This window comes from Condylura cristata, unplaced genomic scaffold, assembly GCF_000260355.1.
Source record: "Condylura cristata isolate star-nosed mole 26May11 unplaced genomic scaffold, ConCri1.0 scaffold00007, whole genome shotgun sequence".
Classification (NCBI taxonomy): domain Eukaryota; kingdom Metazoa; phylum Chordata; class Mammalia; order Eulipotyphla; family Talpidae; genus Condylura; species Condylura cristata.
The window spans coordinates 31,491,009-31,509,394 of record NW_004567108.1 but is presented as its reverse complement, the minus strand read 5'-3'; the positions used below and the strand labels follow the sequence as shown (position 1 = coordinate 31,509,394).

Here is an 18,386-nt window from a genome sequence, read left to right as displayed (position 1 = left end):
GAACTAGATTTAAAGTGCGGTATTAAAAAAAGAACACACCACAAAACGTTTGTTTTGGGGGCAATTAAGGTAAGTGTTTCATTTTTAAAAACCTGTCATTAAAAAGAATGAAAAACAAAAGAATCATATTCCAATCGTTCCATTTTGCTCTTTTCATTCTAAGAATGTAACCTTTTTCAGAGAACAGTTAGCTGGTCAAATTTATACTTAAGACATTTATTCGTATTTGACCAGAGAGGTCTCGTAGGCAATAAGTGCACTGGTAATTCTAAATTCCTTTGTTTAGTATGAGTACTTTCCCAATTATTACCCTTAAGCTACATCTCATTTATCTTTCTTCTTAAGAACTGTATTGGTTTACTGTAAATAGTTTAAACACCTGTAGTAAAGGAGTAAGTTTGCTAAACGCAGAGGTACTCTGGTTGATCAAAATGGTGTGGCCAGAGAACAAGCAAGCTTTACATTAAATATGAATGCAGTCCTTACCAACACAAATTGAAACTTGTTTTTTCAACTAAAAAAACCTTGTTCAAAAAGTCTCATTTTATAAAGATTTATCATTTCCAAATCACAGTGAAAGGAACTTGAGCTATTTACCAATTTTGTTTTCTACTGTGCACTCTGAGATACCTTACCAAAAGATGGTATCTGACACAACAGAATGACATATGCAGAATGCAATATTATAGTGACAGTACTGAGGCTGTTACAGACATATTAAACTCTTGAATATTAAATGATTACATCCTAATTATAATATTGGTCCAATAACAAAAATAGAGAACAGCAGCTAGAAATTTATCTCATTCAGTGTTCTGAGATAAAAGAGTAAACCATTCTTTCCATTATTTGCTGTTGATAAGTCCTTTTCTTATGTTGAAATCTGATGATTATTAAATTCTGGCATTTCGCCAAGCTACTGTATGAAAAGGATGCTGAAGGCCATCACTATACAGCACACCGCCACATAAGGACTCTTGCGCTCACCTGTTGGGGAAAAAGGGAAAATATTTATGTTAATTAGCTAAGTGGCTAACACAGATAGGATAAAGTTATTATTTCTTACTCTGACAGCAGAGGTACAAGAGTCAAGATAAACTTGCCTATGAGGCACACTGATTTGAGGGGCAAGGTGAGAAATACAGAACAAAAACTAAATGTAACATAAAAATATAATAAAGGAGTTAAGCTATACCATTTCTTTTTCAAGACTACCCTTTTCATGTATTTAGAAAACCTATATACCATTCCTGTGCAACTGTGTAAACGGGATAAACCAAGATAAACAGTAAATAGTTCATTTCAGTGCATTCAATGCAATTCATTTTTTCCTGTAAAATGGGAAATTTTCACCCGTAGAAATTCAACATAGCATTTTTTAGTCATTTCCCCCTCATTGGCAGAACTTCATGAGACTTAAGCAAAAAATAAGAGGGTTATCAATAAAAATGCATTTAAAAACGTACATCAAATGTTTAATAAAAACTTATTTTCAAAATGAAATTTAGTAACTAATCACTTCTAAGTGTGATCATTGTAGTTTATAAATGTAGAACTTAATTAAAACCACCATCTCTGTGTAACTCAGTATTCACAGGTGTTTAGTTTTGTTTATACTTGGAAATGTTCGTTTACATGAAACAACTGAAGTTGGCTTGTGAAATTGTCTTACAGACAGCTTCTATGATTATGAGTTATATTCACATTGTTATTTTCTCCTTTTTGCTGTCCGGATGTACAATTCCACAAAGAACCAGGGCACTTATTTATATGCTGCTTGGAGGGTGCTTATGAGAAGAAGGCTGAAGAGACATTGATGATGTCTTTATTTCCAGCTGTAATCTTGAGTATGTACCTGAGGTCCACTATTAGAGATGGCTTGTACTTGACCTCACCTGTGTTGGCAATGCTGTTTAGTATCAGCTCCTTCCTAGTAACTAAGCTCATTCTTTTCCACAGAAAGCTTAGTGACTATCCCTACAAAAGATCAACCTTGATCAACTAAATTATAACTAAAATTCTCAAGGTCATCTTTTTCAGGCTTACTCACTGAACTCATACAGTTGTAGCTATTGCAAGCTTAATTTCTGTATCTGCTCAATGACAACATTCATAGAAGGTATTACACAGATTCAAATAAGCATTTTTAGTATTTTACTGAAGTATTTTTCTATCCACAGACATTTAACAGACTGTTCTTTAGCTAAAGGAAAATCTACAACAGGAGAGAATAGTGTTTTCATGGTCATCATTTTTAAGCATTGCTTAATTCTTTTGGAATTTGACACCCCCACCCCACCACTCATAAGGTATCAACCAAAACAAACAAAAAACAATCCAGGCATAAATTTCATGAACAAATCTCTCATTCTCATTAACAAATCCAGTCTTACTAAACACCTAACAGAAAATGATAGTGCCTTAAATATTCCATCTGCTGGAAATTAATTTTTGAGGAAGTTCTTCCTCATCCTCCAATTTACAATGCTATACTTTACATATGGGTTTCATTTTCCTGTTTTTAATTTTCTTAAAAGAGATTGCCATGTGGTAGAGCTAAACATCTTTGGTTGAATTTGAGTAAGAATGTTACTTCTTGTCTGGTCTTAACTTAGGTCTGGATAAGTGAATGTGAAACAGTTGCTATAATGTGATATGTAACATGATAAAATAATTTGGCTGGGCCGTTTCCCATTAAAATTGCATCCTTCCTTTCTTTGTGGATATATTTTTTGTCAAGAGAGGAGCATGTGTTTGAGAAAGTTGCATATCACCATCAATATTTTCTGAGCCACTTTGCCAAAATGAAAAGCTAATGTTTTCACATAATTGGCAAAAATGAATACTTTAACTGAACCATTTAACCTATGGCTTTCATACAGTGGAAAGAGGAAAATGGATCTACATTAGCTAGCTCAAAGAAAAAGCTGTTTGTAAGGATATACAACATAGACCACACTATACAAAATCATTAAGAAAGCCCAGTTCCTAACGCCAGACTTTCTGATATCTTTACCAAAGATTATTACTACTCTAGTGCAGTGATATTCTTTATTTCCTCGAACTGTTTTTGTTTTTATATAGCCTTATAATCTCTCCTGGCAGTTTACTTGAGGGATTCTAACCACTCTGGGGTCACTTGAATCACAAGCATTTTGGTTTATAAATATTTACATTTACTATGAGCCATCCAGGGTGCTACTGTCTTTATCTTTCTCTTTTATATTTTAAGTGCTTAACATTTCCTGTTATTTCAGAGTTTATAGCTGCTGAGCATGGCTAAAAAAAGAGAGGTAAGTCTGTACTACAAATCTGTGTAAATCTAGGTCGGATCTTCCCAACTACAATACTACTGCCATCTTGGGCTAATTGTATTATGAGGGGACAGCTGTCCTAGGCATCACTGGATGTATTAACTTCCCAGAGATGCTCACAGTCTAACTACTCTGGTGTGACAATAAAAATGTCTCTGGACATTGCCACATATCCCAATTGATAGCCACTTTTCTAGGCTGTATCTGTGTGTAACCAATCTAAGGTCAATAATACTAGAAAAGTCTCAAGCCTAATCACCATAAGAATAATGAAGGGCAGCAAAGAAACACTAAGGAATTACAAGTCCTGGTGCTAAAAGCACATAGGCCCTCTGGAAGATGTCTGCTTCAGTAGTCAATATATGAAATTGAGGGCCTTGCAAAAAGAACTTTACTGTGAAGTTCTTTATGCTTTTTCTTCATTTTCTACTGTAAAAACCCAAAAGACCAGGAATCTTATGTTATCTATAGGATTCAGAAACGACTTCTATAGTTGCAATTTCCATTTTTTTTTAAAAAATGTATTTATTCATACAGAACTGGGGTACAGGTCAGAGATGCGGAGGGTGAGAGGATTCACCAGAGACACAGTGGGGAGCAGAACAGGCAGATCCATGAATTACACTGCTGAGGGGAGCAGCGGGCGGGTCAGGTGGCAATCGAACTCATGCATAAGTGGCTTTAGCTTCTTAGTGCTGTGCTTTAACCAGCTGTGCCACCAGGGAGGGCCGCAATTTCCTTTTTTAATGGTTCTTGCCTATCATTAAAAGTTCAAGGGAAGAAAATTTGCGGTCTTGAAATTATTTTAGTGGCTAACAACATATGAATCTTAGCTGTCCTGAAGAATATGAAGCTCCTATAAATTTTCAGTCCTGAGCTAGAGTAGGTTACATCTATGACTGACTGCCTTCAGCTATATTGCATTAATTCTATATAGAAAGAAATTTCTAAGATTTATATGAATTATTGTATTGATTTTACTTTTATTATAGACCACTTTCTAAAATTACTACATCTCTCAAAAATAAAAACCAAAGTAAAACAACATTCTAAAGGGAGCACCATTTATCTGAAGCAGATAATCAAATTCTTCATTCTATCTAATGTGGGGAAAAAGAAAGCCTCTATACAGTGGCTGGGAACTATTCATCCCATATGGAAAACAGCATGGAGCTCGCTTAAAATATTAAAGACATCTATCATATGATCCAGCAATTCCATTCCTAGGAATCATCCTGAAGAATGCAAAAGCACTAACTCTAAGAGATATATACACACCTATGTACATTATATCACTGTATGCCATAGTCAAGCCTTGTTAATATTCTAAGTGTCAAAAGACAGCAGTGTGAATAAAGATGTAGTCAAGATATACAAAAGAATACTACTCAGCTCTTAAAAAGGCTAAACGCTTGACTTTGGTGACATGGATGGAACTAGATAGGGTTATGATAAGTAAAGTAACCTAGAAGGTGATAAACAAATACCAGCTGATGTCACTTATACATAGAATACAAAGGTCAGTAAAATCAAGCCAATAACAAACCCTAGAAAGACAACGTTAGAATTGAGATCCCTGAAAAGGAGGGAAATTAAAGTGAGGAGGGGGACTAGTGGACTTTGGATGTCTTGGTGATGGGTATGGTATAGTAACATATACTTAAAAGATGTGATCCTATATCTTTATATAATATAGTGTTAGCCAATGTGTTACCATGATAAAAATATCCCTCATTCTATTTAAACAGGATTAGTTTGGGAAATTCAAGCTTTTGTCAGACTAAATGGACTAAATATTAAAGGTAGCATAACTTTTGTTCATTATTAAAGTCCTGGCATCATTTTCAAAGAAGCCACTGTTACTATTTATTCAGAGTTAGGAAACTACTAAAATGAAACATTTTGGGAGGGGGTGTCTTGTAAATAATTACAAAGACTATTTCAGTCTAAGTGGTATAACTACAAATGCCCTGAAGTGTTTCTTCAGTACTGATACAGGTATAATCTATTATTCAAGACTATTAGTGAATCACAGCAATAAAATACATTTTGTAGAATTCACTTACCAGTAGTTTCAAAGTCCACTATGTGTTGGGCACTTTACTAAATGCTTTATTCATAGAGCTGTGGCAAGCATATATCATCTCTAACTACAGATGCCCTTAATATGTTACTATTCTCATTAAGAAAAATCAGATTACCACATTTACCTTTTTTTTTAAAAGAAAGAAAACTAAGCTTGACTATCACCAATAGGTTCAATAGATGAAACAAAGTCTAAAAGCAACAAGCAACATTCTTTGAATTAGCATACGGCAACAAAGTGATTGTGTTTAAATGGGTTGCTCAGTATCATCCTCAGTATCAAAGTGGCACACATACAGAATGGCATGCTCTTGCATGCATTTATAAAACTACATTTGTCTGCAATCTCATCTTAACCACAAATACACAGCATCTGAAATCTGAATCAAGAAATTTTTTCTTGTATTCTCATCTTCCTGCTAATGAAATGGTTGAATTATCCATCAACTCTAGTTTTAAATAGCTTACAGGAAAGTGGCTGGTGAAACTCTACAGGTGAATAATTTACAACTAACTATGTGGTGATCACACATAGACACTTACCAATTCTGGCACACTTCCAAAATATACCCAACAATCTGCAAAGAACAAAAAGAGAAGTAGCTATTGAACACTGGAAAACGGCTAAGTCCTATTAAACTAGCATTTTAATTTCTGATGTGCTTCAAATGTGAAATTTGTTTTGATGTTGAGCTATATATGAAAGTAGAACACAATAGCATTATGAAACATCACTGTATAGAAATTGTTACAAACTGGAATATATTATGGTGTCAGGGTAAATAAATATGAAAATAATAAAAAAAATTACTCAAGGGCTTACTGTTGTAAGAATGATTTAGTCAATCAAAACTGTGTGTGTGTAAACTGATTAAAATGAAGATTAATTTTGAGGAAATAGTAAATAAACAGTTGGTTCTGATGAATTTTGAAAATAAAAAAATAACTCTTATTAAAGAAATTTCCAAATGAGGCCCTATTATCTAATGACCTATAGCCACAAACTCTAATTATAGCACTTACATAACTGCTGTTATTCAATAAATAGAAACAGAAAAAACATGCTTACGTTTTTAATATAAATTAAAAAATTATGCTATGGGTACACTGTATAAGCTATATATGGCATGTAAAATAATATTCTGGACACAAGATCAGAAGGAAGATATCCATTACAATCTATGATTATGACATAAATATGTATCATAGACACCTGACTAAAAAAAAAAGGCTTATCTATTGAAATGCTTTAAAATATGTGAAAATAAATAAAATCTGTGAAAAGAGGACCTAAGACAAAGTAACAATCTTTTCAGCAAAGCAACAAAAAATTTAAGTTGCTATTTTCAACAGTGAAGCTATAAAGAGATCAAGAGCTCATTTTATCTACTTTGTCTAGAGATCTCCACTTCAGCACGGACAACTCACAATAATGAAAGAAAATTTTATTAGTCTCATGAAAATATGTCTTATAAAAGAAAAATTTCTTCTACAGAAAATGGACTTTGAAATTTATATAAATAAGAACAAAGATCAAATGTTTCAAATGATTGACCCTATCAGTAAATACTTTATAGTGTTAAGAGTAGGCATGCTGTTTCTTTGGCTTTTCATGTAGGAGAAATATACTACTACTCAACCTCTACTGTAAGGCTGGTAGCCCTGAGAACTCCTTTTTTAATGTAGCATGTAATGGATGTACTTCTGCTCCCAAGAAATGAAGAGCAGACATTTCCACATGCAACCTGTTCCTTCTTACACACACACACACATACACACACACTAAGTTTTTAATTACATAATGAAATCTGCCACTTAAATATTTTATTAGAGACATTATGCATTATAGTAGACTTGAATAAAGTTATTATTCTAGTACTAATAACAACAAAAAACTTCTGGACAGTGTTGAATGAATGAAAGGACATTATTTGAGGACCTGGCCTTGTTCAACATTGTTTGGCAGTTTCTAAGAATCCACCTATGTTGTTATGGGAGGGTTTACTATACATTAGCATTCCAAGAAATTGAACATTGTGTTGGTCATTTTTCTACACCCTGTATCCCCCCAACCCCCAAAGGTGTTGGGTATAAATATTCCTATGTGAAACATTCTAGCATTTCATCATTTTACTTCTTAAAATGATTAAGTGATGTACAGGATAGTATCAAAAAAGGATTACGACACTATTACGTAAGATTTAAAATTAAACAACTTAATTTTTTAAAAAAGATTTATTTATGCATACAAGTTCAGGACAGAGGTGCAGGACTAGGAGGATTCACCAGAGACAGTGTGAGGAGCAGAACAGGCAGATCTACTGAAATACACTGCTGAGGGGAGCAGCAGGTGAGACACGAGTGGTCTGCTGTGCCATGTGGTGGACCAACCTGGCAGGAGATTAAACTCCTACAGTGGTGTGGTTAGCTTCATAGTGCTGAGACTTACCCCTTTGCACCACCAGGGAGACTCCAAAGTTTATGTAATTCTTATCATATGATTTTTTAAAATATATTCTTCATTTTGGTTGAATAGCATGTATTTCTGTTTTATGAACCTAGCACATAAAGTTCAAATTAGCAGTTTGTGGGCATGGACTTAAAAGGGCAGTGACATGTTTATTTTTTATTTCTGTTTAAGTTAAACTTTCCAAATACATCTGCTTTAAAACACAAGACAGGGAGCCTATATAATTGTATGGGAGAAGGAGTGTCTTTATTATTAATATTTCTGTGGACACAATATTTTCAACCTATTCAATGCTTTCAAATTATGATAACCAATTTCATTAATGATTCTATAGAAATAAAGCCAATCTCTTTGAAGATTTGAAATTGTATTTCTAACCCCAGAGAAACAATCTGTCAAATTTTTAAAAATATACTTATTTTCCATGTAATATATTCCCAGTCACTTCTGATATCTATATTTTTACTTAGCAAGAGAATAAAAATAGAAGTTAGTGTTTTTAAAATCAGTGGGAGAAAACAATGCAAAAAATTATTATAAAACTAAGTTACATATAGGTATTAAATTATTTAATGACTTTTGTAGTAATTTATGTTCACTCTATGTAAGATAATTTGGGTGATTAGGCTGCATAAGTAACATACCCAGTTTTATTTCTGTCCAGGAGCCTGGGTGCCAAAGATCGGATGTAAGCACAGGTACAAATAAGCAGCAAGATTACAGTCAGAAGACTCTGAAAATTGAAAATGGCAGACTAAAAAGAGAAAAAGAAAAGTTAGTATCACAAAGAAAACTGTATACATAAAAATTGTGCGATAATTCCATATTAAGAGTAATACTTTTTCTCTAAACCACAGTGCACTTTCCATTCTTTGGAATAAGGAATATGGAAGATGCAACAAAAATTCTAAATTAAAGAATGTGAAGGTACAAAAATGTCATGAATACAAAATTGTTGACCAAAGATCAATATGAAATTAATACAGATGTTCCAGGTACCCAGCCTGGACTACTAGGTAAAACATGGAGTCAATTATCTCTTCCAGTAGCTGGTTATCCAACCTCACTTAAATCATTAATTCTCTAAGTCTGTTTTCTATCTGTAAAACTTAGTGGTGAGTAGGGAGTTAAATATTGGCTAAGCTGTTTTTCATTTCTGAAGTTTCTTTAGCAAAAAATGCTCTAAATTAAATAAATTATGTTTCATACACTAAATAATAGGCTATTAGATTTTGGTGGAAAGCACTTGTCCATTCACCATCGGTTCCTTAACAGAATTAAAAAAAAAAATTAACACAGGAATCTTTAGAAAACCCGGCATTTTCAGAGTCAAATAGGAAATATCATGGGTTCCAGACAAGGTAAATGATACACTTTCTCATTCAAAATTCAGCTCGTGTCATCTTTTCCAGTTTTCTTAGGCTCATCTTTTCCTATCTTATGTAGGACTTTTTATTTTCATAGCAAACTGTTAGACATTTTAATACTCATCCCTAAAGAGTAGCCATTGTCTTACCAAATTGATTCTCTAACACCTGACTAAAAGTCTGCCACACACTATTCTAATAATTGTTTTTCTACATAAATAACTTCTTGATAGATATAGCAAGGGTAAAAGTTTAATTCCTTTTCTTTTAATTAAATTGGATGTCACTTTTGTGTATGTGAAGCCAAGTGATACATGTAACTTGAAAAAAGTCAATGAATGAACTAAATAAATCCTACACAGAAAACCGTACCTCACTATGCTTATCTTCCACAGGTCATATTTTAAACATGTAGAGGAATATTAATACACAATATGTGTTAATAGCCTCATGAAATATAGAACACAGATTTCTTTCCAGTCAACACAGTAACAACTATTTAATATCTATTCTGTCTAAGGTATGAGGCGAATCATGGATTAAAAAAGCACACAGCATGACTCCTTCCTTGTAGGAGTTTGTAGAGAACAGCAATAGCTGATATTCACAAAGTTCTTGCTTGTATTACACCTTATTTATCCTCATACATTTGAGGTAGATGTTACTAATGCCCTTATTTTATACATAAGCAACTATACAAACTACAATTGTGTTAGAAAAGGATATATATTTTAAAAGCTACATGTTAACCCATGGTAGTGTCTATAAAATGAGTGAATTGTGCTGATAAATAATAAAGATCAGGAAAAGTTTCAAGGGAAAGTAGGAACTGAGTTCTCCAAAAGGTACAAAGAGTTGGGTAATGCAAAAGATAAAGAATCATGGAAAACTATCTCCACAGAATAAAGAACTTCCATGTTGTTCAGTGAATACCAAGCAGGCATAATATTAAGCAAAGAATTTATTTAGTGAAGTCGCTAGAAATCTGCAAAGTTTATCATTGTCATGAATTTGCATTGTGTCTTCTTTCCTTCTCTATGTTGTTAAAGAAACATGCTGCATGATGTATCTGGGATTGGTTTCTAAATAATCCAGTGTGTGGGGGTGAGGTGGGGTTAGGGTGCATGAAGAAATACTGATTATGAGGGTTTATCATTCTTCTTTCTACTCTGAATTTGAGTTTGAATTTTTTTGCAATAAGACTTAAAAAGCACTTAATGTGCCTACCTTTAAAGAAGTAGAGTGCATATATATACATACATATTTGTATGTGAAATCATTTATAAATGAAAAGCATTTACAAGTAGGTAATAAACAATACATAGAACTTTGATCCTGGGTTTTATGCTCCAAAATTTAAACAAGTAATCTTAGGTGGTAAAGTGTTTTAAGAGATATTCTAACTTTGGTCATAAGACTTTCAAACACATAGAAATTAGCCTACCTAAGCACTCCTCTTAATGTGTAGCATCTGTTGTCCCTTGATAAAGAATTTTAGTCCCAGGATTAAAAGAAACAGATGTTCCTGTTCAGTAGAAACATAATGGGGATTTTCAATAGACATGCTATTAAAGGGAAGGGAGGAAGCTAAGAAAAAAGCAAGCATAGTCAATCATAAAATAAAGAAAAATGGTGATAAGAAAAGTAAAAAAAAATTCATGTACTATGTTTAACTTCTTCCAGATACTTTAGATCATGAAATCTTTTTCAAGGCACTACATGTTTTTACATACATAATCTATCTTGACTGCCTGGTGAACTGGCTCAACAGTCTCAACTCTAGAACCACTTGCGCTGTAAAGTCTTCCATGTATCTATTCTCCACACAAAGCAGGACCTTTGTACGTGCATGTGATATAAAGATACCTGCCTATAATAGCACCCTTGACTGTACTATAATCATCTCACTCTGAGGTCCTACTAAATTCAGTGTGCCTGTTAAAATAGTGCTCAGTAATCACTCACAAAGAATGAACAGAAACTGGAAAACAGCTGCCATTAAAACTTCTTAAATGCAAGAGCATACTTAAGATTCCAAATTAACAATGCATGTTACAGAAAAACTGTGGATCAGAATAGTGAATATTTTGTTAGTTATTCAATAGAAGCACTGCTTTGCATTCATATTTGCTTGCTCATGATACTTGAAAAGTCTAGAAGGAAAATGCAGATGTCATTATGTTTATGTTAAGGGTCCAAGCCGTAGGATAAAAGAAGGTTTGAGGAACCTTCCTTTCAGAATCAAAATCTTACTTAATTACTAGATGAAATTTAGAAGTCTATCAAGCAGTCCTGAGATATCTGAATAGGGGATAGTGAGCATTTTTCTGTCCTTGCTGAATTTATAAGTGCATTATCTTTAAGAGGTCTGGCTGACTGAGTAGGCAAACTAATTGTCAGAAAATTCTAGAACCTCAATTCTTAAATCTAAGGTTTAATTAACTGTCACTAAGGACACCCGTGTCCTCAACCTATGTTCCTGTGACAGTGTTAGGGAGTTAAAAAGAGAAAAGCTATCCATTTTGACAATTTTAATTAGCTACAAAACACTGAATACAGCGCAGTGGAAGATGCAAGAAGTCATAAAACACAAAATTCATTTCTTTTGGAGGTACTTAGTGAGGACTGTTTTCTAGCCTACTAGAGGGTGCCTGCATTTCTTGGTTAGTGACTCTTTACTTGGACTTTGATGGTCACCTCGTTACAAAGACCCTCCTGCTTACCTCTTTACTTGCCCCTTGTCCCTGTGAATCAAGACAATCACTCCATTCCAAAATTCTTAAAACACATATGAAAAGTCCTTTTTGACTCAGGGTTTTCTGCAGTGGCCTAAGAACAGAAGGTAACCCTTTTGGTTGTGGAATACAACAGTCCTACCTGGACTTTTAGAATTGTGCTTATTCTTCTAAAAAATGGCAATGGCAAGCTCAAACTACCTTTCTTCAAAGGTCCTTTAGCCTTCCCTCCATGCTCTATAGTGATCACATGACTCAAAGGTAATCAGAGCTTTTGATGTACTAAGTTAAAATTTGAATTTGAAAAAAAAAATTCCTAACTTTTCAAGTTAACTTGACTAAGGAACTTAAAGACTTATTAACATTGCCAGTAGTTTTATGCTTGGACACTGAGTTTTGCACTTACCAATATCTGTCCATAATTAAATTATTTTATTTACAGTTATGGTGAAAACTGAATTGATTTCATTACTTCAAAAGCTGTAATTTCTTGTTTTCTGAGTCACTCCTGATTGATAAAAGAAACCACTCAAAACATTAGGAATGGTGGAAGAGAAAGAAGAATCAAGCAGTACAGGTAGGAACAATGAGAAAAGCAGAATTAATGTGCTCATTAATGAATACTTAACGACAGGCTGCTAACTACATTGTATCTCTGATAACTTGACTAAGCTTATTGCATTTCCTCACATAAGCTTATTTATTTTTAGGATTATCAAAAACAAATTGCTTAATGATTTGTTAAAGGCCTTTCTGCATTACACTTTTTCAGGGATTCAAATGTTGACTAATTCTTCCAGTTTAACAGAAATTAAAAAAAAAAAAAGCCCTAAATATTACTCATTTCAATTCTATTTTATACAAAACTTAGTCTGTTCCCCTCTGGAAGGAGAAGGGAACCCAGAAAAGATGCTCCTTACCTAACTGTGATAATCATATATATATATATATATATATATATGTATATATATATATATATTATTAGAAAAGAGGGTCAGCATTTTATCATTTACAAATCTAGGTCAGGTCAGCATTTGTCCAACTACCTTCTACTTGTATATTCATATGTGCCACTGTTATCTCTTTAAATGAAGCAGCATATAGGTAATGGTAAATGTCAGCCTACACATGAGTGCACATACCCCATTTACCTACGCTATGTAACTAAAGGTGAAGATTTCTACGAAAACAGAAATAGTAATAATTTCTTCTGGCATATACTTTAAATCTTTATTGCTGACAAGATAGCAAAATAGTACTTAAGATACTATAAGATAGTACCAAACAGAACAAGTTATATCTTGGTTTACACCGCAAGGATTGCTATCTAAACATTAAGAATATTATCACCTGTCTCTTCTCAGCACAAGTGGCTACCACAGGTTTGTATGTTTGATGAGATGATTAAAGTTCATAAACTTGTTCTTAGATAAATCAGCATCTCCACCTATCAGTTTATTTCACTTGTAAAATGAGAGAATGGACTATTAACTTCTCTGTCCCATCAATCCTACTTCAAATAGGTAGAAAGCCCTTCTTGACTTTTCACTTACAACAAAGAATTTTCATGGCTATAAATAAAGCTACAGTTCAGAGAAGCCCTTCACCTGTTTCCCACTGGCAACAGTGATGATTTGCTATTATTTGCATCTTACTGCTGTGGTACCACCAGTGCATTCATTGTATTTGTGCTGCTTAATTTTGTAGGATATTATTATGGATACCTCAGATCTAAACACAAAACAAGAAAGATGTCAGGGATGTTACTAAGGGAAAGCAATCATATAACTGTAACAAATAATGGACTCTCTCTCTCTCTCTCTCTCTCTCTCTCTCTCTCTCTCTCTCTCTCTCTCTCTCTATGTATCTAAAAAGGACCAGTTTACTTGTCCTGAAAAATGACTTGACAAGACTTAGGACAAAATGCAATACTATCAGGAGTCAAAGTACTGTGACCATGCATTAGCAAAAGACAAGGACTGATAAAATGTAAAAAAGTCTGTATATATGGGCTTACATGGGAGCATTAATCCTGTTTGTTCATTAGGAATCACCTGACGCTTTCAAAAACAATCAACCTCTAGAAATGTGGACATAAATGTGGCATCTATTGATTCTCAAAGCCATTTGGTAGTTTTTAGTTGCAGTTACAAGCCACCATATCAGCACCCACATCAAACACCTTTTAGTCTACTGAAAGGTTTTAAAGCAAGGATAAATGTCAGCCTGTCTGTGAATGCACACACACCTATCCCCTGGGTTTATGAACTCAAAATTACTTTTCTAACATTAAGATACTTCACTTTCTATTATAATGCCATTTGTGTTAACAGCACAAAGCAACATCAGTTTTCACCTGAACCAGCTCCCTTAGCCCACAACAAGAGGCATATCAACTTTGTTTTATTCTTTAATCTCCTCTAGGATTAATGACATTATTATAAAATGTTCAAGATTTGATAACAGAGCTGTTTAAAACTTAGCATCATTATGTATAAGCAGTGTGACTGTGCCAAGACCCTTCTGTACCTGTTTCTGTTCTCTAAACTGGTCTCCAAATTTTAATCTCCCTGTATTTAAACATAACTGCCACATTGGTATTCTAAAATATGACCATTCTTCTCTTTGCTCAAAAGCCTATTTACCAGGTAAGCAATTCAACATCATCAAAATACAGAATCCTTGGTATTGAACAAATCCCTTCCCAAGAATTGGCCTAATCTTTAGTCTCATCTCTCATTCTACCTGCTTAACTTCTATTCTTGCCACAGAACCTTCTAGCAACTAATCAACTTCATTCTCTTTATCTCCCTAATTGCCATTTCCTTTATCTAGCTAAAGGATAGAGAAAGAAATTTCAGTTCTGGCTAATGACTCCTCTAATCTCTAAACATAAGTCAGCTATACTCCTAGTACAGCGGACAGTCAGATTATTCCTTCGTCCGTTCCTAATATTTTCTAAGTGTCTCTGCTTCTTTGTCTGATACTCAGTTTGCCTATAGAATGTTGGCAGTAGCTCCTATATTGCAGGATTTTTTATGATTAAATGATTGTGTCTATTAAATCAGCTAACACCAAAAAGAGGAAGAAATGAAAATAAGTTGCTCAGGTTAAAGGAGGCAATGATGGGAACTGGGAATGATTGTGATCCTATTTGGCTAACTCTAAAAGTTCATGTTCTTTCCACTGTATATACACTATCTTTTTTTTTTTTTTGTAACAGCAGGTAACACATGGGATTTGTCTATTTAATAGTCTACCCAACTGGATTGTGACATTAAAATACTGATGATATTCTACATGACTGCATCTCAGACTCTCATTAATTTAAATACTAACTGACACTAATACTAACTCTGTGACATAGAAGATTTAAAGACCTAGCCTTTACTTGTCGCCATAGAGGGCAAATACAAACAACACCCTATTGCTGTTTTTTTTGTTGTTGTTGCTGTTTGTTTTGTGATTTAAGTGCAGTGCTAGAGGGATACTGAAAAAACTGAATACCTAGAAGGGAGTAGAAGAAAACAGGAGAGACAGGAAGGCAAGGAAGAGATCTTAAGACACATCATGGTTTAGAAGAAAACAAGGCATTCTTAAATTTAAAAAAAAAAAAAACTAATCGGTATATATAATTATCACTCTTTTGTGTTCTGATAATTTTAAGTTATTCCTGCTGATACAAACTTCATGACTTTGAAGTGCTTTTTAAAAAATAGATTCATTAAAGTACAGTAATTGAGATTTAAGCTATCACATTGGTTTAGGTGAGAGGAAGAAACCTCACCAGGCAGCTCTTCTAACTACGATACACTTTTTAAAATGCTGACACCTCAATCTCACAGAGAGCAAGAATGAAAAATTAGTCACCTGGCAATTGTTCTATCACATACACAGGTGAGTGCATATATATTTAGGAGAAATAAATCAGTAAGATACATTTTATCCTCACTACATGACTTCTAACAACAGTTATGAAGATTTCTGGCACTGAGACATTAAACTAAGTTTGAGTTCTGGCTTCACTATTTACTAGGTGTGCTGCACCAGGAATGTCAATCTCCTTGTGCCTGACATACAGCTATTAGCCTGTAAACAACTATTCAGAAGTTTTAAGCCTTAAAAAAAAGCTTCTGATATTTGGAACAGTCTGGCACATTACAAAAGCTAATCAATGAAAGCCACTGTTGGTACTTTTGGGGAAAAAAACAAAACAGCAAAACAGTTTAAATATCATCTGAAACACGGTACAATAGCATGATGTAAAGAGTATACCTGTGACTTGTAATATTGGTAAACTAACAACTTTTTAGGAAGATGTGTAATAGTTTCTCTACCCTTTACAAACTGAAAAAAAAAAATTTAATTTTCTATAGCCATTCCTGGTGGCACAACAGTTAAAGCATAGCACTATGAAGCGATCTGCAGCCACCACAGCGCAAGCTCAATCCCTGGCCAGGTAGGTGACCCACAATCCCTGGCCAGGTAGGTGACCCACAATCCCTGGCCAGGTAGGTGACCCACAATCCCTGGCCAGGTAGGTGACCCACACAGAGGCGCTGACCTCTCCTGGCTCCTCCCCCAGCATCACACTTAAGTCAATCTGGCCTGTTCTGCCACTTACTCTGCTCCCACGGACCCTGTACCTCTGGCCTGTACCTCAGTTCTATATCCATAAGTAAAAAAAAAAAACTTTAAAAAAATATAATTTTCTCAATGAACAGCTTACTAATAACACTCTTTAAGAACAAATGTATCAGTTCAATCATAGGAAGTGTACCAAGGAGTTGGAGAATATCCGTGGCCAAAGAAGGAATAACTTGCCACCTCCTCCATAAGTGGTAAACTTCTCCAGGGAAGAGACTGTGACTCTTGCCCCAGCTATTCTGAAAGTATCACAAAGTAGAATTGTTGCATAAAGTAGAAACAATTAGAGTTCCATTAAACGTTTAAAGTTTTGTGTTGTATGGGATTCTGCAATTTATGGAAACACAAGGTCAGCAAATTTTCAATGTAGAATTTAGGTTTTCGGGGTTATGGTTGCTTCAGATACTATAGTAAAAAGTATACAGCACCCTCTCTCCCCCCAATATGCTCATATTACAGCATATGGCATGTGAACTTTATAAAATCATTAGGGACAGGTGTACAGGATGCTGACATTTATCACAACAAAGGTAAAATGCTTTCAGACACAGCTTGGGGTATTATTATTACTGCATGTCCTATTATTATCACGTGTCTTCGGGTTAGGCTGTCTTTGCCTCTTTTTCTCAGCCAGGAGATTATTTCCTCTGAGGACTTTAGTGACATGTCAAACTTTTCTCTAAGAGAGGAGCAAACTATCAAAAGAATCTGCAATAACACAAAATAATACAAATCATCTTAATAACGTGTGGGGCGGGGAGCAGGAGGCCAGCACTCCTCCAAGGAGTACATTAAGCACCTGGCAGAAAAACCACCCTTATAGAGAATTCCTGGGATTCAAACCTAAGTTTGTTAAGTAGCATCATTAAGGTTGAGAGACGGGCCAAGAGGCTTGAAGGGCCAATTATTCAACAGGTGCACATGAAGGAATGGAATTTGGAATTAAAAACAACAGAGATTAGGCTATGACCCACACGAAGACGAGATGCAATAAAAACAAAGGAAATAACAAGCAGCAGAAACTCGAGTTCTATAACTCCTAAGGGTCAAAGACCAGAGTCTATGCCACGATCTGCTTAAGCCAAACCAGACAATTTCTACGAAACAAGTGAGGCCAGTGTCCTCTGCGGGGATGAACGGGCTCAGCCACCCTAGGGTCTTTCCTGGGCGCTCGGCCCAGGTAACTCCCTGGTTGGAGAGTAGGGGCCACATGGTCCCAGGCCTGTGCCTCCCCCGAATCCCTTGAGAAAGAAGTTAGCGCCAGAGCTGCCCGGCTCGCGCGTACCAGGGCCGACGCTCAACCCTCCTGCCCCACTTCGGGCTCAGAGCCCAGTTACAGATTTCTGCCGCGACCCCACCACCCCGGTTCTTACCATAGTGAGGCCGGCGAAGCCCCAGCCACATCACCCTTCCGGGCCCGGAGCGGAAGAGGCGTTCAAGCCCCGCCTGCCCTCTGGCTCCCTCCCGCTGTCCGGTTGGAGCTGTCGGAGGGCCGCCTCCCGAGCCGCGCAGCTCGGACGCTACGATAGGCTTTTCTCGGTCGGAAAAGGCGGGGTTTTCGTGACGTCACGACGGCCTGCGGAAGTAGATGATCCTCTCATTGGCTACTGGACATCTTTCTCTGGGAGCGGGCCTTTTGGAGGAGACCGGAAGTGGAGTCACTGAGCGGTAGGTCCGGAAGTGGGTGCTGCCTGTTTTAGTTAACAGTTGTCTGCAGTTCTTTTTGTTTTCTTATTAATTTTACCCTTTATTGTTTCCTTCTCGAGCT

General features: G+C 35.4%; 1 protein-coding gene across 1 annotated transcript; it reads right to left on the bottom strand.

The window, feature by feature from the left end:
* Positions 1–522: 522 nt before the first annotated feature.
* On the bottom strand, positions 523–18,030 carry TMEM167A (transmembrane protein 167A). The gene is made up of 4 exons (XM_012721951.1): positions 17,992–18,030; positions 8,514–8,623; positions 5,943–5,977; positions 523–987 (listed from the first exon to the last, which is right to left on the bottom strand). The coding sequence occupies exons 1-4, from the start codon at positions 17,992–17,994 to the stop codon at positions 917–919; spliced, it is 219 nt and encodes a 72-aa protein (XP_012577405.1). The 5' UTR covers positions 17,995–18,030; the 3' UTR covers positions 523–916.
* Positions 18,031–18,386: the final 356 nt, after the last annotated feature.